Source organism: Poecile atricapillus, chromosome 1, assembly GCF_030490865.1.
Source record: "Poecile atricapillus isolate bPoeAtr1 chromosome 1, bPoeAtr1.hap1, whole genome shotgun sequence".
Taxonomy (NCBI): Eukaryota; Metazoa; Chordata; class Aves; order Passeriformes; family Paridae; genus Poecile; species Poecile atricapillus.
Window position 1 is genome coordinate 65,567,650 of NC_081249.1, and position 22,088 is coordinate 65,589,737.

At 34.7% G+C, this 22,088-nt stretch overlaps 1 protein-coding gene across 10 annotated transcripts in view; it reads left to right on the forward strand.

Annotated features, from left to right (window-relative positions):
* Window positions 1-18,894, forward strand: part of POSTN (periostin) — a 31,325-nt gene extending 12,431 nt beyond the window's left edge. Inside the window, exons 10-24 of one of the 10 annotated variants that reach the window (XM_058861900.1) lie at window positions 130-278; window positions 757-893; window positions 1,582-1,712; window positions 3,287-3,417; window positions 3,584-3,686; window positions 4,067-4,134; window positions 4,697-4,742; window positions 6,888-6,935; window positions 9,997-10,092; window positions 10,703-10,792; window positions 12,324-12,401; window positions 12,802-12,882; window positions 15,026-15,112; window positions 17,112-17,153; window positions 17,683-18,894. In XM_058861900.1, coding sequence (XP_058717883.1) covers window positions 130-278; window positions 757-893; window positions 1,582-1,712; window positions 3,287-3,417; window positions 3,584-3,686; window positions 4,067-4,134; window positions 4,697-4,742; window positions 6,888-6,935; window positions 9,997-10,092; window positions 10,703-10,792; window positions 12,324-12,401; window positions 12,802-12,882; window positions 15,026-15,112; window positions 17,112-17,153; window positions 17,683-17,720 — 1,325 coding nt within the window. In that variant the 3' untranslated portion in view covers window positions 17,721-18,894. The other 9 variants (XM_058861908.1, XM_058861842.1, XM_058861832.1 and 6 more) reach the window with 9 other exon arrangements.
* Window positions 18,895-22,088: the final 3,194 nt, after the last annotated feature.

The following is a 22,088-nucleotide window of genomic DNA, read 5'->3' on the forward strand; positions in this document are numbered from 1 at the left end:
ACACATACCTTTCCATGCTTTAACTCAAACATTTTAAAGAAAGATTCAGTATTTCCAGTCTTTTAACTTTATTTGAATAAAAATTCACCATATAAATGAATATAAATTAATATCTAAATGCCTTTGTAGATGACACCTTAAGGCTGGACCAACGTCTTCTTAAAACAATCCTGCAGAATCACATTATAAAAGTGAAAGTTGGGCTCAATGAACTGTACAATGGACAAGAGCTGGAAACCATTGGAGGAAAACTACTTAGAGTCTTCGTGTATCGCACAGTAAGTGAATGAGTCTTTCTACAAATCCAACTATGAAAATACAGAGTCAATAAAAAGCAAAGCTGACTGAAACTCCCAACATTTACCATCATGACTACTTAGCAAAAAATACTTAAATTTTTAAGACAGCAAGAAATGAAAATATGATCTTTCTCAGTCCGAGCTTTGTTTGCATAGAGAACTCTGGGAAAATGCAACAGAATTTCAGATTGGGTGCTCAGTTGATAACAAATCTTTAATGCTCATTTTTAGAACCAATTAAGAACATTTTCAAGGGGAAAAACACACACACACACACAAACCAAAAGTTACTTCAAAATATTTGCACCATGCTATTTTATTCTAGATTTTGCTATTTCAGCTTTTTCAAGCAGTGCCAAATTTCCTGGCAAGAACACATGATTTGACTGCAAGAAATATATATGGTTGCTATTTTTAACATTGTGTAAACAGTTACACTTGTTTCTCTTTCAATAAGGCTGTATGTATTGAAAATTCATGCATGGTCAGAGGAAGCAAAGAAGGAAGAAATGGTTTTATTCACATCTTCAGACAGATCATCAATCCAGCAGAAAAAACCTTGCATGAAATGCTGAGAAATGATAAGCGTTTTAGGTGAGTAGCAATATTGACAGAATTGAGGTCTGAGAAAAAGTGTTGGCCTGTGAGCATGTGAGTTGTTGGGGTTTTGAGAGCAGGGATGGCAGAGAAAGGTTTATTGCCTACACAAATAACATAAAAAGAAAAAAATGTAGGGGAAGAAAAAGTGTTCAGCTGTAGCCTGAAAAGGCTTCCACACTCTATGCTAGAATTGTTTTTTTATGGCATGAAGGACTACAAGACACTAGAATAAGAGGAGAAAGGGGACAGAAGGAACTAAATGATACGTCCAGAGCTATAAATGCTATGGTCTCTGTAGTTTTAGTTAATGACCAGGACAATTCCATATGTGTGCAGCAGGATTGCATACCTTTCCAGTACTTATCAGTCCCTTTCCTGCAAGTATCTCAATACTCCTAGAGCAAGACCTATTCTTTGCATCCTCCTTTTATCTGTTTGTTCTGCAGAGGTTTTTATTTGATGAATCCTGCTGCTACTTTTATAACTGTCTTTTCCTTTTTTTTTTTCTTTTGTTTTTCCTCATTTTCTTCTTCCACTATCTTTATTTCTGGGAAACAGTGAAAGTATTTGAAAATTAAAGCACTAAAAGAAATAAAAATTTGGGATCTAAGTACCTGGACCCAATTATAGTTACCACTTTTCAACAAAATGTATTTGTGGTTTATCTGTTTGTTGTAAACAGTGTTTTCCTCAGTCTGGTGAAAGCTGCAGATTTGGATGATGTTCTGTCACGGCCTGGACAGTGGACTCTCTTTGTCCCAACTAATGATGCCTTTAAAGGTCTGACTGATGATGACAAGGACATACTGATAAGTAAGTAACATAAAAAACCTGGAATTATAAGCAAAGAAAAATGGATTGGAAAGGAGACTAATGCACCTCTCACACAAAAGTTGTCTGGTTATGCAGTATAACTTTTGCATAGAGCAGGTCTTAGGAATCCCCTAAATTATCTCCTTCTTGGGCACAGAGAAAATGCTTTTTTTTGAAAAAAACTCCTATCCTGATTTTTTAATTTAAATTTCACTCCTCAATATCTTATTCCATAGTGTTGCTTCCATCTATTATTTTTGTCTTCAGAAGTTGTCCTAGGCCAGTGCCATATTGGACTAATTCTGTAGTTAGCAAGAAAATTTTATTTGCCCTTCTGCTTTTCAAGGGGTTTTCTGCACCATTTTTTCTATCATTGTGACTCAGTCACTTAATCCTTGGCCCTCGTAATTTTTTTACAGCTGATTTTTTTTTTCTTTTGGTGCCAGATTATTTTCTAGAATACTGACTTGGTTTTCTTTTGAGTTATTATATTGCCTTCTCCATAAAGATTAAAACTTAAAGTTTACAATTTTTTAAACAAATATAAAGAAATACTTTGTTTATCTTTAAGAAAGATACAAACCAAGGATTATTTTAACCAGGAACTATAGTAGTATAATTAAAAAGGTAATCCTATAGTTTGTGCAAAAATCTTTGGAGTGGCCATATTTAGGCTCATTATGTAACTTAATGCTATCTATGAATGGCCCAGTCACAAAATATCAGTGCTAATTTTACTAGGAAAAAAAAGATAATTTAATTGCATTTCAGTAGTGAAGTAAATTGCATTAGTATCAGTGATCAGAGCAAAACACAGGGGAAAAAATGGAAAATATTCTCTGAAACAGACATCAGAAAAAGACTATGAACAGAGAAGATTCCCATTGCATTTTTTCCCAATGCTGGAACTCCCAATAACAACTAATATTAGCATGTAATTCTAGTATTAAATTTAGAATGGTCAATATTCCATGTAATGCCAAACAGATGTGTTTTAAAGCTTCTCTGCTTGGTACACTGTCTCCTGGGCATGTTGTGGTTTTTCTGCAGCCCATCTATGACTCTCAACCCCCATAGACCCAGAGAGCCCTATCAGGATATTAACTTGAGCTAGAGGATACATTTCCTTTTAGGAAAATACTGGATTTTTTTTATTATTTCTTTTCATCCCACATGGGAATTTTCATCCCACATGGGAATGTCAAACATTGAAATATGGAAATCATCCCTAAAATAGAGTGGTTTCACCCTTTCCCAACTTCTCCAACCTGCTTATATCCTCTGTAAGAACAGACAAACACAGCACTTCTAATTGCTCCATTGACCCCTTTTATGTTCTTTTGTAGAAGATTGATCATAGGATCTTTGTGATTATGTTCTGAGTATCTTTTTGTCATATAGCTGGGCTTTTTCCCTTTGGCATCATTTTAACAAATTCAAATTGTATGTGTTTGTGGTATTTTCTTACATATTATGTTTCATTCTAGCTCAGGTCTAAGTGAATCTTCAGAATTCCCACGAAGAACAATTCTCTACTATTTAATTTTTATTCCTACTTTTTTATTTTTACATAGGAGACAAAAATGCTCTCAGGAATATTCTTCTTTACCACTTGACACAAGGAGTTTTCATTGGAAGTGGCTTTGAGCCTGGTGTAACAAATATTCTTAAAACTATCCAAGGAGGCAAACTCTACTTGAAAACAGTTAAGTATAGAAAATATCTCCCTGCTACAGACTTGTAACACAGATTTGATATTCCATGTCTATCCACATTATAGAATGGCATGCATTTCTCCAAATGTTATAATAGGTTTAGGGTTGTTTTCTAATGTCCCTGATAACCTGGGTTCTCTTCTGATCCTTTACCAGGTGAATGATACTCTTCTTGTTAATGAACTGAAATCAAGAGAATCTGATCTCATGGCAACAAATGGTGTCATTCATGTCATTGACAAACTCCTATATCCAGCAGGTAAGTATTATTTCTTGAAATTCATACCCACTCTTTAAAATCTGTTTACATGCTATGTAAATGCAACAACTTAAAAAAGTTAATTAAAGATACAATTCCTATGTGGAATTTGAAACAGAAAATTTTCTTCAATGTTCATTTTGTGGAAGAGCCTTTCTTGAAATCTTAGCAAGATTTTGAAATTTTGTGAAAGTAAAGTATATGAAAGACAAGACTAGCCAAAGAACACCTTTTCTGCTGATATGGAATAATATACATTGTATATTATTCCATACATTTGTGTGAGTATTTGAGAATGATTGCTCCTCCTGATCATTGTAAATCAAAGTAAAATGCACACAGTTGTATATTTCCTCTTACATGCCTGCTTCTTTTGTCAGAACTGCCTGTTGGAAATGATCAGCTGCTCACAATACTGAAGAAGTTGATTAAATACATTCAAATTAAGGTATTCTTTCAGTAATTATCCCTCTGCCTTTCTGGCAGAATCTGTGAAACTGAGCACATTATAAGACATAAGTGATTCTCTGGTCTTTTCTTTCTTCAGCTGACAACACATTCAATAGCTCCCAGTTACCCAAATACAATCATGAATGATACCCTGCACTCAGGGTTATATAACTCAGCAGTTATAATTTGTGTTTTTCAATGCCAGATAACTGTAGAATATTCACATTTGGATAACTTCAACATGAATTGGCCCAAATCTTTAGTTCACTTTATCACTCTTGGAAAACAAATCACTTATTTGAAAAAAGTACCAAGTGACCAAATTTTTATGCCATTAAAGCCAGCAGCACCATGTGAAGAAAAGTAGACATCCTTGTCTATCTCAGCTATCCTCTTGAGATTGAATTCTCCCTCAGCAATGAATGAGAGAACCTTGACAAATAGCATCACCTAACTTAAAGACCAATGAAGCGGTGAATCCTACCCACCCTCACAAGGAAACTATAAAGCAAGTGCTACTTTTTAAAAATTTTAAATAAATTGCTTTTCTGTTTTTATAGTTTGTTCGTGACAGTACCTTCAAAGAGATTCCACTGACATTTTACAGTAAGTTCATTTTAAATACTTCCATATGGGTTGGATATTGCTTTTTAAGTGGTGCCAATTCCAATTTGGAACTGTACATCTCTTTTTCAATAAAGAGGAAAGAAATTTCTGGGAAAGTAAGATGTGCCAATGAAGAAAAGGAAGAGAAACACTCAAAGTAGAATGTTTCTGGCTGCTGTGCTACTGTATTTTTCCCTTTCCAGATGTGTGACTGGAAAGTAACCCTGAAGTAAGCTGTTCAAACTCTTGGGGTAGAAAACATACATATGGAAAAGATTGTTTTTCAGTTTTTAGCCAAGGTTCAGTGCTTGATGCATAACAAAATTGTATCTCTCTCTAAGATGTAACATTGTACTGTACTTACCCTCCAAAATTGCATTGACTGTGCACTGAGATACTTTCTTTTTCCTAAATATTTCCAGAGGGACAGAGTGTACCTCTTGTCCCTGTTCCCTATATGTGCAAATATGAGGCCTGAATGGGAGGCAGTTGTTCAGAATATTTTCTTTTTAGGGAGTAAATGTGAAAAAATACCCCTTTTAGCTGTTTTGCAGCCTTTACTAAGGTTTGTATTTAGTTTCTGAATATAGAGTATGTGTTAAAACAAGCTGTTAGAAGACAAAGATCTTGCTGTAAATTTGTGAAGCAATATGAATTTTGACAAATTATTAAATTCCAATGGAGTTCTATGTGAAATATGGGTATATTTCACAGTAGAAAGTGAAACCATCACATCAGACTTTTGAAAATTGGGAATGGGCATATTGAAGTTAAAAACCCTTGGAACAAAAAATGGACTAATTCACCTTGATAACAAGTTGAACATGAGTCAACAGTGCCTCAGCAGCCAAAATAGCCAACTCTGCCCTGGGGGGGCATCAGGCACAGCATGGCCAGCCAGGCAAGGGAGGGGATTGTCCTGCTCTGCTCTGCACTGGGACAGCCTCACCTCGAGTGCTGGGGGCAGTTCTGGGAGTCAGTTTTGGGCCCTGTGTCCAGAGAAGGACTACCAAGATGGTGAAAGGTCTTGAGGTCAAAACTTAGGAGGAGCTGATGAGGTCACTTGGCTTGCTTATTTTGGATAAGCGAAGGCTGAGGGGTGACCTCATTGCTGAGCAGTGACCCCATCACAATCCATGCCTTCCCCAAGAAGGGCAGTGGAGGGGGTGTGCTAGTCTGCTGTATGGTGACCAGTGACGGGACATGAGGAAATGGAGTGCAGCTGCTTTGGGAAAAGCTCAGAGGGGACATTAAAAAAAAGATTCTTCACCCAGAGGTTGGTCGGTCACCAGAACAAGCTCCTCAGGAAAGTGACAACAGCACCAAGCCTGACAGAGCTCAAGCAGCTTCTGGACAAACACATATGGCTTAGTCTTAGGTAGTCCTTTGAGAGGAAGGAGGTTGGACTTGATGATCCCTATCCATATCCTATCCTTCCAGCTTGAGATATACTATGATTCTACCTCCCATGGCCAGCGAGAGTAGCACATGAAGCAATGCCTGTAAAAATTAAACTAGAGAGGTCAATGTGGTCAATGTCCAGAAAGCTTTAGCTGTAGATTGAGTTGAATGAAAGACTAGGAAGGCTGGAACCTCTATCAGTGTGGGCTTCTCCAATGGATGGGTGTGAATCAAATCACTATCAGCGGTGTTCAATGAATACTTGAGTCTGTCCTGGGTGTAGAGGGACAACTTGATCTCCCAAGGGCATATATTCTGTGATGTTCTACCTATATTCTGAATGCCAGCAGGTTTCCTGTGTGTGTCTGATCAGCTCCCTAATGAAAAAGGCAACACTCAGGCATGAGGCACGAGGGGAATTGTGCAAAACTTTGTGTGGGGAATTGTACAAACCCTCTCTGTTATGTACCATACATCATCACAGGTACCATGACCCATGGTTTGCATAAGGCTCAAAGGCAAATATTGTATCAGCAGCTTCTGTCTGCAGGTGACCTGAGTGGATAAACATTTCATAACCAGAACCAAGATTTAGACTCTAGATTCTTTTGAGTTGCTATTTCACCCGTTAATATCTATGATTATTGTCCACATCCTTATGTGCAGACCAAATTGAAGTGACCATTGCCTCAAAGATATTTTAAGAATGGAATGCACTGTATATTCCATTTTCTATATTTTCAGAAATTAACATAATTGAAAGCAACGTCCAGCCTATCATCACAAAGGAAGGTAAATGAGGCCTGTGGTATATATATTTCTGTGTATGTTCATATACATATTCAGAATATATATAGAATATATTTCTTTAACAGGATGCATTTTATGCCTAGAAACTCCAGGATGCTAAGCACTTTGCCAGAAAAGCAAAGATACAAATATTGCAATTAGAACTGAGTGAAATATTCTGTATGAAAAGATTACCTATTTCTCTCCAAATGAGTTTTTCTCCTTTTTCTATGGGTTTTCAAAAATATCTTTAATAATCTTCAAACAATTTATTTTATCACTTTTTTTTTTTAACTAAGACATTTCCTTTTTTAAAAAAATAAAACCAGATATTTTAAAGTTGATATGTTTCTTATAATTTCAAGGAAAAAAATTGGTTCATTTTTCTATCATTTTCAATCAGTTCTAACTACCAATATCTGTTGGATGCCTGAAAATTATATCTACCCAATCTTTGGCTTTTTAATTTCTCCTTACAGAGCATGACTTAAAGATTAGTGGTGGGACTGAAGAGAAAAAATATGTGGGGATGAGACCACAAAAATCACTTGTGATTTATAACTTAAGTAAAGCTGATGAGATCCAGCTTCCCAGTGAAATAAAAATGCTGAAAGGGAATTTGTTTTATCTCAGCTGAGAAAGGCAGTTAAAAATGTCATGCAAAGAATTTTATCCAGACTGCTTAATCAGTGTTTCTGGGAGGACTTCCTTCCAGAAGAAGTGAAAAATGCTTACTTTTTCAGGAGTTTGTCTGTGCTTTATCCCATTTAGGATTAGAGGCCATTTAACATATTTGCTGATTTTTGTTGCCTAGTCTCCATCATTAAATCAGATCCACACTGCAATATAAATGGATAGATTATTTCATATGGTAGTTCATCCAAACTATTTTAGAGATCTTCCTGTGATGAGGATGAATCACTCTCTGAGAGTACCTCTTCTGCTGTGTTAAACCCAGAGACAGAGTATATAGTTTAGGTGATTTATAGAATGTTTAGAAGTTGAAAATTAACTGAAATAACTTAATTGCATTCACCAAAAAGAGAAAAAGAAAGTTATTGAGTACTGAAGGGCTACTCCTTTCCATTTCCAGTACAGTATTTCTGCTTCTGGACACACTCCAGGGATTGATCTCTGGCTAGTGCAGCCTTTCTGCTGATAATTGACTCAGATATAGAACAAATAAAACCAATTCTGTCACTTCTGAGCTTTCTCAGTAACAGTAGTGAGTGGCAGATGCCATCAGAACCACATAAATCCACAACGATCTGTAGATAAAAGCTGTCATAGTTAAATGTTAATTTTTGTCAGGAAGTGCAACTAGATCATGATGCAAGGGCAATTTCCATAAAAAACAGGACATGTACCTTTTCCTGTCTCAGTGTCTTCTGCTTGTCTTGTGCTTCCATTTTTTTGTACCTGGGCACGTATGGGATCTAAAAGATTAAACAGATGTAAAGAGTTAAATCTGACTGAAACTCAAATCTTAACAGATAAAATATTCAAAGGATTGATCCTAGACTAGGCAATATAGCTGGCTATGCCTTCACCTTTTGCTTTGCACACATCTGCTGAATCAATCACATGAAATGGTACACTTATTAAAAAATGTAAAAATAAAGCATTTTTAAACGTTCATAAATACAACTTTTACATTATTTCATTTATATTCATCACTTATATCAATGTAAACTGGTATTTAATGGATTCTCAACATGCAAAAAATTCCTCTAAGTTTAAAACAGAAGCAAGGGAATGAGTCTTCTAAGACAGTTCCTTTAAAATATTTATAAATGTTTTTCATTCACACCTGTTAGAAAATAAAAAAATGATGGCTTGTTCAGCTGGTTAGAACTCAGAGTAGATTAACAGATGTCTAAAATAAGAGGGATTCTTTATAATTCTATCATATCATCTCATCTGCAGCAAATAAATGAATTATTTACCTCTAAATTCTACTCTATGCAATCATTCGTTACTGGAAAAAAAAAACAAAACCTTTTTGGTTTTTATTATTGAAGGTAGCCTAAATTTACTGTTTTCAACAATTAACAGGAGCCACACATCTTTAAAAGCTGTTGTTAAATCCTGATCAGTAATTATGGAAAAAAATCAATGCACAATCAACTTCAACAAAAATTCATATGGATATATTTAAGGGATTTTTAAGGCAAGTATAAAAGATAGATTATGCTAAGTTTCTGTCTCTGAATAAGGAATAAAGAAAGTTTGTTTTACAGCAGCTTCTTAAGTAGGAGTCCCACGGCACTCATTACAGAAAACCATATTATTACTGCTAATTGATGGTATGTTCCTAATGTATCTAGTATCTCCTGCTTTAGCATGTCAGAGATACATTTAGATCCTTGTAATAAAAATGACCTCATCCATGATAATGATAGCCAGTAATTCTGATAAATATCCTTGCAGCCATTCCAGCTGATCTCAGAAGGTTTTTTTTGGTTTTATTTTTTAAGCTGCTCAACTACTGGCCAAGTCTTAAATAAATAGGGAAAAAAAAGCGCCACAAAAAACCTCAAAGCAAAAAACAAAAGAAACTCCAAAACAACAAAGAAAAGAACTTCCAAGGCAGCAAATAATAAAATAATAAAATAATATAATAATTTAAAAGAGAAAAGCTCTCACTATGTAGATGGCATGCTGATCTCTGTGGAGCAAAAGCTATAAGATATCTGTAAAAATGCAGAGTAGCCTTCTTACCAATATATAGAAAAATACTTCCTTTCGGCTGCTGAGGATCTGGTTTATTGCCTGGAACTTGTCAACAAACATTAAAAATATCATATACACAAAATTAAGAAATAAATAAATTACAAAGAAGAAGTGTACAATAGGATCTATATTTAAGATCTTGTGTGAGGAAACACAAGACTGTACAATGCTGCCACAAATAACCTCTCAGATTTAAACAGCCCTCTATTACAATTATCTCATTTATCTAAAGTAGGGGGAGAAAATGCGAGCTTCATCTCACCTCCATGCAATACTATAAGTGTTTTCTGACTCTTTGTAACGTGTTGTGTTTTTTTCTCCTATGTCACAGACCCATCTATCACACAGCTCACTAAATTAATTGAAGGGGAACCTGAGTTCAAAATAGTAAGGGAAGGGGAGACAATAACAAAAGTGATTCATGGAGGTTGGTATACTTTCAGCAACTCAATTTGTATTAGCATTCACTATTCCCCATCAGTTTATGCTTTATCTGGGTGATTCATGTTAGACAGATATTCTGTTTTTAACAAGACTTTTGTGAAGGGCTGCAATTTTATTGCATCATATATTTTTAATTCTCATGCATTTCAAAAAAACTGGGTTCTTTTTCCCTAGCTGTGTTCCATAGCTGCAGTCACAACAGTTTAGAAATACTCTATGTGCTGACATAATATGTATCTCAGTCAAGAATTATTTGCTCATTGCTACCCTGCAATCAAATATGTACTATATGATTCTGTGATTAAAGGCAATTTTGTCAGAAAGAGAAATAAATAATTTTTGTCAGAGAGGTAAACATTCCCTTCTCTTTGCTAAGGGTATTGAGATGTTCACACCTAGGATGGTTTTAAAGGAAAAATCACACGATCATCCTAAGTCTTGAGTAGATTTAGTTCCTGGCCTCTGAACATTTTTACTTTTTGCAAAATATTCTATGGTATTTCCTTCTGTGCTTCAGTCAGTTTGCACATCTCAAAAAGAATATTTGAAAGTTCATTACTTGATTAATGCATTGAATTTAAAAATCCTTGTAGAACCAATTATTAAAACATACACCAAAATCATTGATGGACGACCTGTGGAAGTGACAGAGAAAAAGGTAACAGAAGAACGAATTATTCAAGGTAAATTAAGCTGAGATATTCATTCTTAGTAAACTCCACCTAACATATAACATATTAAGGTAACATATCTTAAGTTCTGTCCTAGTGCCTGAACTGCATTTCCTTGACAGATGAATTTCCCTACTTCCCACTGTCTCTGTAAGGATGGCCATGTCTCCTGCACACACATATACATAAATGGCAACAAAATTTTACCAGCATGCAAAAACTTTGAACACTTGTCTTCTTTTTTTAGTTTTTATTTTCATATATTTGCTAAGTGTCTACTTTTGAAAGCTTCTTGCCAGCATTTCACAATAAGACTGCTTTTATTGTGTTTTTGTACTCTTACTTTAGAAGGAAACCTTTTTTTCTGAACTTCTGGATTACATAAATCCAGGAAGGTTTCATTTTATCAAACATAGATATTTTATGTGTAGATGCCTACTTTTGCATGTCATCCCAGGCTCTCTTGACAGCCATTTCAGAAAAAGATCTCTATTTCTCTGTAAGGTGGGGATTTGATCCACAAGTTAGACACTTGGATACAGCTAATGTAAAATAAAATAAATATGCATCTGCATCCCTTGATTTTCTCACACAAAAGCTCCCAAATTCCTTGGCCAATTTCAATTGTATTTGACCTATTACAGAGCTACTTCTTTAAGCATCCTAGAAATTGATAAGAGGATTGAGGTATATTTCAGCATAGTATGTGATATATGGAGTTCCCTATTGACGCTTTTTGATCACCTTGGTTAAATATCAGTTTGAATGCTGCCTTTAAAATTCTGTCTGCTAGAGAGGTTGTAAGGAAAAGACACTGTTATAACAACATATTGACTTAGCTGGAAGTCCTAATATTTAGAAAATATTGAAATTCAACTGAAGTCATTTGAGAAAGACATAAAAAAATCCTGCTTCAGTTACTATCATACAACATTTTGCTACAATGAAAGTAACTGAATTTAAGGCATTAGTGTTTTCTGAATAAACCTGGGACTATTTTCTGGCAAAAATTTTAGGGGAGATGAATAAAATACAATTTTCTCAGTTCTCAGATTCAAGTTTCACTGATCTCCCACATGAAATGGTAAATATAATGTAAAGTGACAGCATTTCAGACCTGTATCTCCTTATTTTCAACCTGTAGAAAATTATAAGGAATCTCAAATGCTAAGTCTTCAAATGATGCATAGCAATAATAAAAGCAAAAATGTTTATTTGCAACAGTCAATTCAGACTAATCATAGACTTCAGAAATATCTGATCTATGACTTAATACAACAGTGTTTAAAATTGTGTCTTGCTCTAAGAATGTAAGCAGGTAATTACTCTAATTATGAAAAATTTGCCTAATTACTTTCACAACTAATTCTACTACGTTTTTTTAACTTTCAGTTTAATTTCGGAAATGGTAAAAAACAAAGTTATCTTATAAACAGATTACAGCATGTTAACCAGGGAATAACCATATGTATTAAATAGGAAAAAATAATTTAAAGGAAAAACCTATTATATCTGATAAAAATCAGTATCTTATAATTTCCAGGTCCTGAAATAAAATATACCAGAATTACCGCAGGGGGTTCAGACAATGAAGAGAAGCTAAAGAAAATCCTTGAAGAAGGTTAGTATGATTGTTTTATTTTATTTCTTTAATACATACATATCTCTCTATATAACACAAGTAAATACTGAATGGATATTCCATGTTTAAAAAATGATGTTAATACTGAAAAATCTTACCCAGAAATTAAACCGCAGAACCCTCCAAATGTAACCTTCTGGTGTGAGTCCTCGATCTTCATATTTCAGTCAGCTCTAGAGCTGAGGCTGCCTGGGTCTAATATATAGCATGCTGTGTTCATAATAAAATATGGTGTTTCCAGTGTTTATGTGGAATTTTATAGCATAACATGAATTTTTAAATTCAGAAAAATGCTATGACAGGATTAAATGTGTTCTTGTGAGATTGCCAAATGTTTTGTGTAAATCAATTTTTTTTGACATAACTTGTATCCTATCAGAGGTTACCAAAGTGACCAAATTTATTGAAGGTGATGGTCATTTACTGGAAGATGAAGAAATCAAAAGACTTCTGCAGGGAGGTAATTCAGTGTATTATAACTAACATTTTTGCAACAGGTTATGATAACTGAAACCCCTCTCAGATATGTTGAACTCAACATTTTAAAGACTGATGTAGTAGAAGTGGAATTTTAATGGAAAAAAGAGAACACTGTATTCTAGTGCCAGATATCTATGAAATGGAAACACCAAAGATTGAGTAATCAATTTTCTTAATGCCATTGATAACAGAAAAAAAAATTATTTGGTATTTCTCAGTCTTTAAAAGGTTACCTAATTAAAACTCAGGGGAGCAATGAAGATTTATTCCAACATTTTTTTTAGCAAATTTAAATATGTGAAAAATATTTATGAAATGGAACATATTGTAACAAGCCAAATTCATCTTACTTATCAGTTCTTCAGAAATGAATGTTCATTGCCCTCAAGTTAATAATTAAAGGCATGTATAACATCTTCTTTAAATGCTTACAGGTGATGGATATCCAGAAATTAACTTTAATTGTCCTCAAATACAGCATTCCAAGGAATGGTTTTCTTTCCTTCTTGCTCTCTTAATTCTAACAGTTTTGGCAGTATATAACCAGTAGCTGTAGAAAACTAGTAAAAGAACTTCTGCTCATGAAATTAATCTTTATCTATGAATTTGGAATGTTCTCTGCATAACATAGATTAGAAGAACTGTTTATAATAGCAATGGGGAATATAAAAGAATTTAAGTGATATGTTTTTTGTAAATGTTATTTAAACCTGATTCAGAAGCTCAAAAATATGGATGGATGCTTCTCTTGACATACTTTAAATTAATCCATTTAATTTTATGTTCACTTTACAATAAGTTACAAGGTTGTATACCAGTAAAATAACTTACATCCACATTTAGTTTACTGAACTAAATCTCATTGTTCTTCAAAAGCACTATTGTGTGGATGTGACTTAAACTTCAGTCAAATAAAAATTTCCTGATGGCTGAACAGCTGAACAGCTGACCACCAAACTTACATATGCTAGTTGATAACACAGCTAGTCTTAGAGAAAAGCCAAGATACAGCTATAACTCTTGTTGACCGTAATTCTTGGTTCTGTTTCAAACATCTGAATCTTAGTTTTACAGACCTAAGCCAGAATTCTTCTATAACATTGGACAGAAACAAAAAACTTCCAGTGTTTTTCATTTTATCCTAAGTTATGTTAGCTAGATATCCTAGCTATGTGAAAAGATTTGCTATCTGAAGATGCCTATTTCTGGTTTGACTATTTTAAAAAAAAGCTGGAAATTAAAAAATTGCAGCCAGAAAATTCCTCTATATATTGTATTTTGTTCTACTGGTTTAAACCAGTCAACAAGGAGCAAGATCAAACTTTGTCTGTAGAACTGTTCAAAACCAATAGGTCTGATGCCAGAATCTAACAAGTATAACTGTACTTGTAATCACCCTCAGATACAGAGATATACAACTAAATAGGTGTGATCTATAGAGATACATCTTAAAGCATATAAGTGTATGGAAAAGAGATGGTTTCTCTCTAGGGCATTTGAAGAAGACAATATCATCTCTTGAATTCTTGCTATTTTCCTTGCTATTATATGATAGTTTGCATAAGCATCCTGCTTTACAAAATGGACCAAGTAGGCAGATTTGTCTTTTGCTTTAGTTTGATTTTTCTCTGTCTTTTCCATGATTTTTCTAGTCAGCTACCCTTGGCTGCCATGATAATACCTTACTATACATTAAGCCAATAAAAGCAGATACACATGCTGCTTTAGGGTTGTCGGTGATAATGGTCATAATACTTCATGACCCTCTTGTCGACATAAAATTATTTTTTAGTGAGAATTCCTTAATCATTTAAATTTGAGTACAGTCAGAAACAAATGTATTATCACTGTCAAAATAAATGGATTATTTCATATGGGCTTTAATTATGTTCACAAAATATCCAGAACTGATTAAAACAATTAGTGGTTTTTGCTGAAGCAAAAATTTAAACCAAGATTGCAATGAATGACTCATCCCTAGAGATAACATGCCTTACAGCATGAATAGCATGCCAGCCCGCAACACCTACGCCCAAAAACGACATTGTTTCCACTGAGGGCTCCTTGCATATGGAAAAATGCTATGCCAGATTTAACTCATTTGTTTTTGATGCTTACCATAGCTGGAACTGAGTACACCAAGGTTACTAAAGTAATTGAGGGAGAGCCACAGATTATCGAAAGAGAAATCAAGAAAGTTCATCTGGAAGGTTAGTTTGTCAAAAACTCAGTATCGCTAAGACCTTCTTTTGTCCAAAATGGTCATTCCACATGAGGTTTTACATTCATAAAAATTATTAGGTCTGAAGCCAGCAGTTTAGTAAGAAGAATTTTATAATTGTTTTGCAAAATAATTCTTTCACTGACGTTGCAAAGAAAAATCCTCAGGCTTATCTTGTGGCTAAAAGTAACTAAAAGATTTGGCTAGCACAGCAGACAAGAGGAAATGCCTAACCACAAAGCTTAGGTAAAACATTTGAAGGAACATGCACCATAAAGAATTTACTTTTCTTTAAGCAGCACATACAGAAGAAGACCACGTGAGTTGCTTTTAACTTGAGTTATTTCTTGTCTGTGTAAATGTGATCTGTTGCTGCCAGGGTTTCTCAGCATTGTGAAGGAGTGGGTGGGTTGCAGGGAATATAACCTCTGGGGTTGAGTAAATATCTCACAGGGCCTTGGAATTTCTTTACCTTTGTCCTGTTGTTAAATGAGGGAAGCTCTTGATTTGAAAAACCAGAATGGAATAAAAGTTCAAAAGGAGCCAAATAGAATTCACTCTGCCTTTATACCAGCAATTCATTCTTCAAGTTTAACAACCATTGTTTAATGATCTTCATTCAAAGTTCAGAAGTAATTTGGTTAGGGTTTCTTTTGTATTTATGTCTTTTTCAAATTCTAATTCTCATAATGCAGAAAAGGTTATTCTGTCAGCCTTTGAACTAAATACACAGGAAAAAAATATGCCTTTTTTTTAGAATGAAATGAAATAAATGTGTCTCTGCCTTTTTAATTTTGAAGTCTGTGCCAAATAGTGAAGGTTTATACAGTGTTTGTACAGCTTTAGTGCTGAGTAGTACAAGGAATGCTGGGGAGTCATTTATTGCCTGAAAATGACAGATGGGTGTGATCTTCAAACACGAGGCTTATCTGAAAGCTTAATTGTATGGACAGCACATAAGTATGGAAAGCATACTTTGGATGGACCATATTCTGTCCTTGTCAGGGCAGTGGAGAGCTTGGAATTTTCTGCCACGGTGGTGCAGATAGCCAGTGTTTAGTCTCGGCTGGAATGAAGTCAAGCCTGTATCTCAGGGCTATGCATTTACATGCATATACCCTGTACATCAGGATGAAAAGAGAACTGGCTGCAGCTTGTTAAGTGAATACACAAGTACTTCATGGTTGTAAGGAAGGAAAAATTACTGCAGTAATATTTCTGTGGCAGTGACAGAAGAATATGCTTGTGATATGTTTTTCCTCCCAATGACGAGACATCTGGTTAAAAAAACAGTCTCAAGGCTTGATGAGAAAAGGGAAACATGTCCACGATTTCCTGAATAAGTGAAAGAAAAAGGTTATCTATAATGGGGGTGGTACCTATCCAATAGCCCTTGCTCTGCTCCACCTTTTACCTGAGAAAATTTACTGAACCCTAAATGTGGAATTGTACTGTGGACTCACAATTACAGTTACAAATCAAGCTCTGAACACAGCTGGAAATGTGGCCAACACCTTGTGATGGTTTCAAGCATTTCAGTTTTGAGTAATTCCTGAAGTAATGTCAATGCAACAGACCTGGACATCTGCTGCCAAAGGCTGAGACTGAGTCCTGTGCCTTAGCCTGAGCTTGTACTTCACTGGAAGTGTCACATGGTGTTTGATGAAAGAAGAGTGTGGACAAAATGCCCTGACACCTGCCTACGTCATGTAACCATTTATAGAAGATCAGTACAGATAATGGATTAATTCTGATGTTCAAAATGTAAAAATACTTTTTAAATGTTACTAAGATTTAACAGATGACTGCACATGAAAAAAATATTTCAGGTGATCAAGCCAACATGTTTCTGGAACAAAATTCTTAATTTACTGAAAAATTTAAAGAACAAACTTCTAAAGTCAGCAATGAGTTTCTAATATTTCTAATGAGTTTTAATTCAAAGGCTTCAGCAAATAACTTCTGACTGCAACATTTCTATTTTCTAGAAGCACCTGCACGGAAAGCACAACCAACCAGGAGGGCACAAGGTAAAAAAAAGCCATACATTTAAACATTGTAACACATATCAAATATTATTTTCAGTTATATTAAGAGCAGGGTTAAAAAAAAAAACAAAACTCTTAAAAATACAGATTTCAAAAGAAAAAGTCGCATTTCTATTTAAAAAAACTAACAAAATCTGGAATTGCTAATTTATTTTTTTTTCTGATATCTGAAAACAACCTAGCTTATGTGCTTTACTTAAAGACTTTCAGACAAGAATAAAGATCAGAAAAAAGCCAACAAAGTGAATTCTGACTTTGGAGTCTAAACACTGGGAAAATGGCACTCTGAGATGCTCCACCACAGGATTTATAACTCTCAGAATCTATGTTATTTTGATTAATGAAGAAGCTGAAATATCAGTTTAATTTCACAGCTGCCAGCACAAGAGAGAAATGTTCAGCACCAGGCTTCGTCTTTCCTTTTCAGGTCACGAGTAAATACAGCATACACTGTTACTATGCTATATATAATTATAGGTAATAATTAAAGTTATTTTTCCATATTTTGCAGGAGGAGCAAGAAGAAGGACAAGACTCGATCATTCCTAAAAGCTTGCCGAGACAGAATTCACAGAATTAAAAACTAACAGCATGGTCTTTGAGAGGAAATGTTTTTTTAAATGAGAACATGAGAAAATGACGTTGTTTTGATGACATAATGTAAACTGAACCATGAATCCACAAAAAGATGTGAAACTGCAGATACTCACTGCCAGCACAGTGCTCACTAAGAGTAGTCCATTGGAGGTGCTTTTACTGCTCTTGATAGTAAGCACTATGCAGGGTGGGATCCTGGAAGCCCAAACACTTCTTTAGAACCAGGATTCCTTCTGCTGGTTAGTAACTGTTTGCAGGATTAGATAAAAATGGAGCAGGGAACAATACAGAGTGTATTTTTTTATTATTATTATTTCCACTAAATAAGAAATTTAAGTGAAATTAGATAATTTCTAGAAAAAAAAGAATAATCACCTCAGGTGACCTTTATAGAAAGGAAATATGAGATGTTAACATAGCACTTTTGGTTCAGTGGTATTGTATGCTTTTTATAAGTCAAAATTCATCATATGTTTAAATTTGTAATACCAGTAACATTACCTTTCCTAAGCAAACAAATATGCCTTATATTAAATATATCATGTTTTTTTGTCCTACATTGCATATCCAAATACCTTCTGGTAACGTGGCTAATGGAAGCTCTTGAAAAAAGGAAAAAAACCAAACATTATGAGCTTCTTGCAATGCATTAAAGATCATGTTGATTTTTTTATTTATAAGAAATCACATTCCCATTAAAGGAATCCTTTAACCATACTTATACTGAGATTCTTAGGTGTTTTCTCATTTTTCCCTAAATGTGTCTTTTGATTATTAAAGTGGATTATAAAAGTGATAAATAAAATGCATGCAAACAGTTAATTCAGCGTGGAAAAAGGTCTTATGAAAATGAGGCCAGGTCTGAAAGCTTTTGTATCAAAACATGCTTTGCTAATGTCTGGTACTAATGTGGAGTTTTCTGTAAATTATTCAATTTTATAACTCTAATTTTTTACTCATAGAAGTTGTCTGCCTTTGTCACCAAAAGGGGAAGCACAATTATTCATGGAGTAGAAAAAACCTGTTCAAAGTTCCTTAATATTGCAGACCAAAGTATCAGAGGCATTGTCTAACATGCTTTTCTACTTCTGTTCTGAAACAAGTACTCAATAAAGAATTTGGCTGAACTGTACCTGCTTTAATTTGTAAATATGTTTTTAATAGCAAAGAAAATTCTAAATGTTCTTTAGATTTTTAATCTAACTTGTAATTGTAAAATATGCTTTCACAGAAGCAAAATGATGTTTCCCTTTCTCACTTAGCACATGCTATTGGGCGTAAACTGCATCACTCTCGTTAAGCAATTAAAAACCTTCCCTAATTCCACAATGACATACCCTAAACACTGCTCCTAGAACAGTACAGCTATCTGAGAATGGGATTGATAAATGGTGGGCCATTGATTGATAAATGTACTGGGCCATCAGACATGTCACCATGGTAACCTCAGTATCTACTGTGATAGTGCTTTAAGGAAGCACAGCTTTTAACCCTGGCAAGGGCTAGATGGCTTTTAGGTCAGCATCAGAGCTCTTGGGACTATCTAATCTGAAGCTATCTGAAGCTGCCACCTTTCTCTGGGATATTTGGTTGTCATTAAAACATTGAGTTTAAATTTCTTTCTTCACTGCTGTGCTACTATGAGCTATCAGCCAAGTAAGATTTTAAATTACAGGAATTATTTTAGGAGAAGAGTGTGTCTGAGTTCTCTCCTCAAAAAATATTAGGTGGTAAGAAAGAAAATGGAATGGTAATGGCAGATGATGAATGACAGAAAATGGGAACAAAATAAAAGGTAGCAAAAAAATATATTAAAACCTATCCTGGGGTAGGACAATTTTATCTTTTCAATTAGGAATAAATGTGTGAATTTTTGACATGCCATAACTTTGGTATGTTTTCTGCTTTGATAACATTTTAAAGCATCTGGTATTCACTAAAATATATGTCACACTTCACCCTTCAATATAATATATTTATGATATTTAATATATGCAAGTTAAATACAACAGTATATAAAGGGCACTCCTCTATGAAAACTTGTTTCCCTAATACATCATCCCTCTCAGTCCTTCTTAGACCACAATAGATGTCTGCCCAGCTCCATTTCCACATTTCTTTAGGTGGAGTGGCTTTTTCTAGCTATCTGAACAAGAATCTTTGCACAACCCAATACAGAAAGAAAATCAACATGTTCTTTTATCTGTTTTTCATATGCTTAGCCATTTCTGTGTCAACACAGACAGTCTTTTATCAGAGCAAATTTGGAGAACTTACAACTTCTTCTGCCCTCCTATTTATTTCCCCTCACCTCAGAGCAATTTAAATTAATCTAATGTGATTAAACAGGGGGTTAGCATACTACCAAGTTAGAACTCTCATTAGCAATAGAGCACTCACTTTATTTTGTGTTTCCTTATAGTGTCTCAGGTATTTATAAACAGGAATGTCCAGCTGAGTTGGTGATGGAATTCTCAAAGCATTTCTTCTGCTTCCTTTGATATCCTGTATGAAAGCTAATGCAGAAGAATTTTGAACCGTCAGTGTTCCCAAATCTTTCAGTTTTGCCATCAGAAAGTGCAATAGTCTACAAGATCACAAAATATGAAAGATGATCTAAGTAAAATAAAATGAATAGTTTGATTTCTTTATAAAGATAATGGTGTGAAATATGAAAAATTATGCCAGGAATATGCCATTTCCATTTTGACAACTGAAAAAAGCAAATGACCATCTCCAATGTAAACCAAGGATGTCCTTTCATGTTGTTCATCTCTCAAAAGGCCTGGAACAGCAAAACTGAATTTAAAAATTCCACTTTTTGTCCACAAAGTATTCTAAGAAAATAGTGGGTGGAGGCAGAGATCCTTAGAGATCAGTTGTATTGTAATTAATTCTTTTACTGTCTAAAGCTCAGAACCAACAAGCACCAATCCCAGTCGGAGGGTCTGCATAGGGATAGAAAAGCCTAAGCACAACTCAAATGAAAGAACTGATTCATTTGAGTACTGAGTTCCAGAATTCCCAGTGATAGCATAAGATGTGTAATTGGATCATGTGGGATTTTCTAAGATTTATAGTGGCACAGGGCTTCATGTTCTATTGCTAAAGGAAGATTTGCCTCCACTTCTTTTCTGCATAAAACCCAAGTGTGAAGATTTCAAATGTTCACCTTCTCCTTTGTGTCTCCTTCCTCAAAAGGTATGTTTTTTATCATCCCTAGAAAAAGCAAGCTTCTCAATATTGCCAAGGGTTGCTTTTCAGTATAGCATTAATATTTTGTAATATATGGAAAAAAATTAGCTTCAATACATATATTATTTTTCAACCAAGACTAATTAAAGCATTCAGTGATAGATGGGATTTGCGCTTCACAGCTGACACAAAAGATGAAAATTAGCTGCAGCTTCTATATGGGGAGAATAATTCTGTGTGGTACAAGTAATTAGGATCAGAATGACAATATCTCATTAGGACCCCAGCATGTTATTGGCTCAAAAGTAGAAGCAGTTTCTATTCAGGGGATTTTTCAGACTCCTTTACAGCCATACAAATTTATTCCTAATGTCATACTTGATTACAATACCTCCTTCCTTGCTGTTTTAACTAGCATCTTTTAAATACCACAGACATCAAGCTTTCTTTTATGGATTTCTTCCTTGCTAAACAAAAATAACCTCTATGATAGAATGCAAAATTCAGAGGAATGGCATCAGTACTTAAACTTTGGATCATAATGTTTGCCAATCCAGATGTGTCAGGTTTCATTCTTTCTTCACTTTCTGATCTGATATATCTACTGTCTGCTCTGATTTCTTGATCTTTGATTTTATCTTTCATCTATACTACTAAGTAAAAGCATAACTAGAGATTTTGCCTGTGCATTTAGATCCAGTGGCACATGCAGCCCTCATCCACACTACCATCAGTTTGTCCTCAGTTTCTTTTACCACCTAGTGCTTGACTCAGGTGCATCTCTTTCAGTTAAACTTGTTAAACCTCGTGAGGTTCTCATGGGCCCAGTTCTCAAGTTTGTCCAGGTTGCCCTGGATGGCATCCCATCCTTCTCTTGTGTCACCTGCACTGTGCAGCTTTGTGTCATCTGAAAACTTGCTGAGGGATATGCCACTAAGAAGTACAAGATGCTGCTGGTCATGGTGTGTTGGATGTTTAAGAAAGGAAAAGCACTGCTTTCTGCATGCCTGCTTAATATTAATTAATTTCAGGATAGCTCCTGCTGATACATTTTAGGGCTGTTTTAAACATGTCTGGGTTGGATCACAGGCATTTATACCACTAAGTGCTAGTCCAATTGTATTT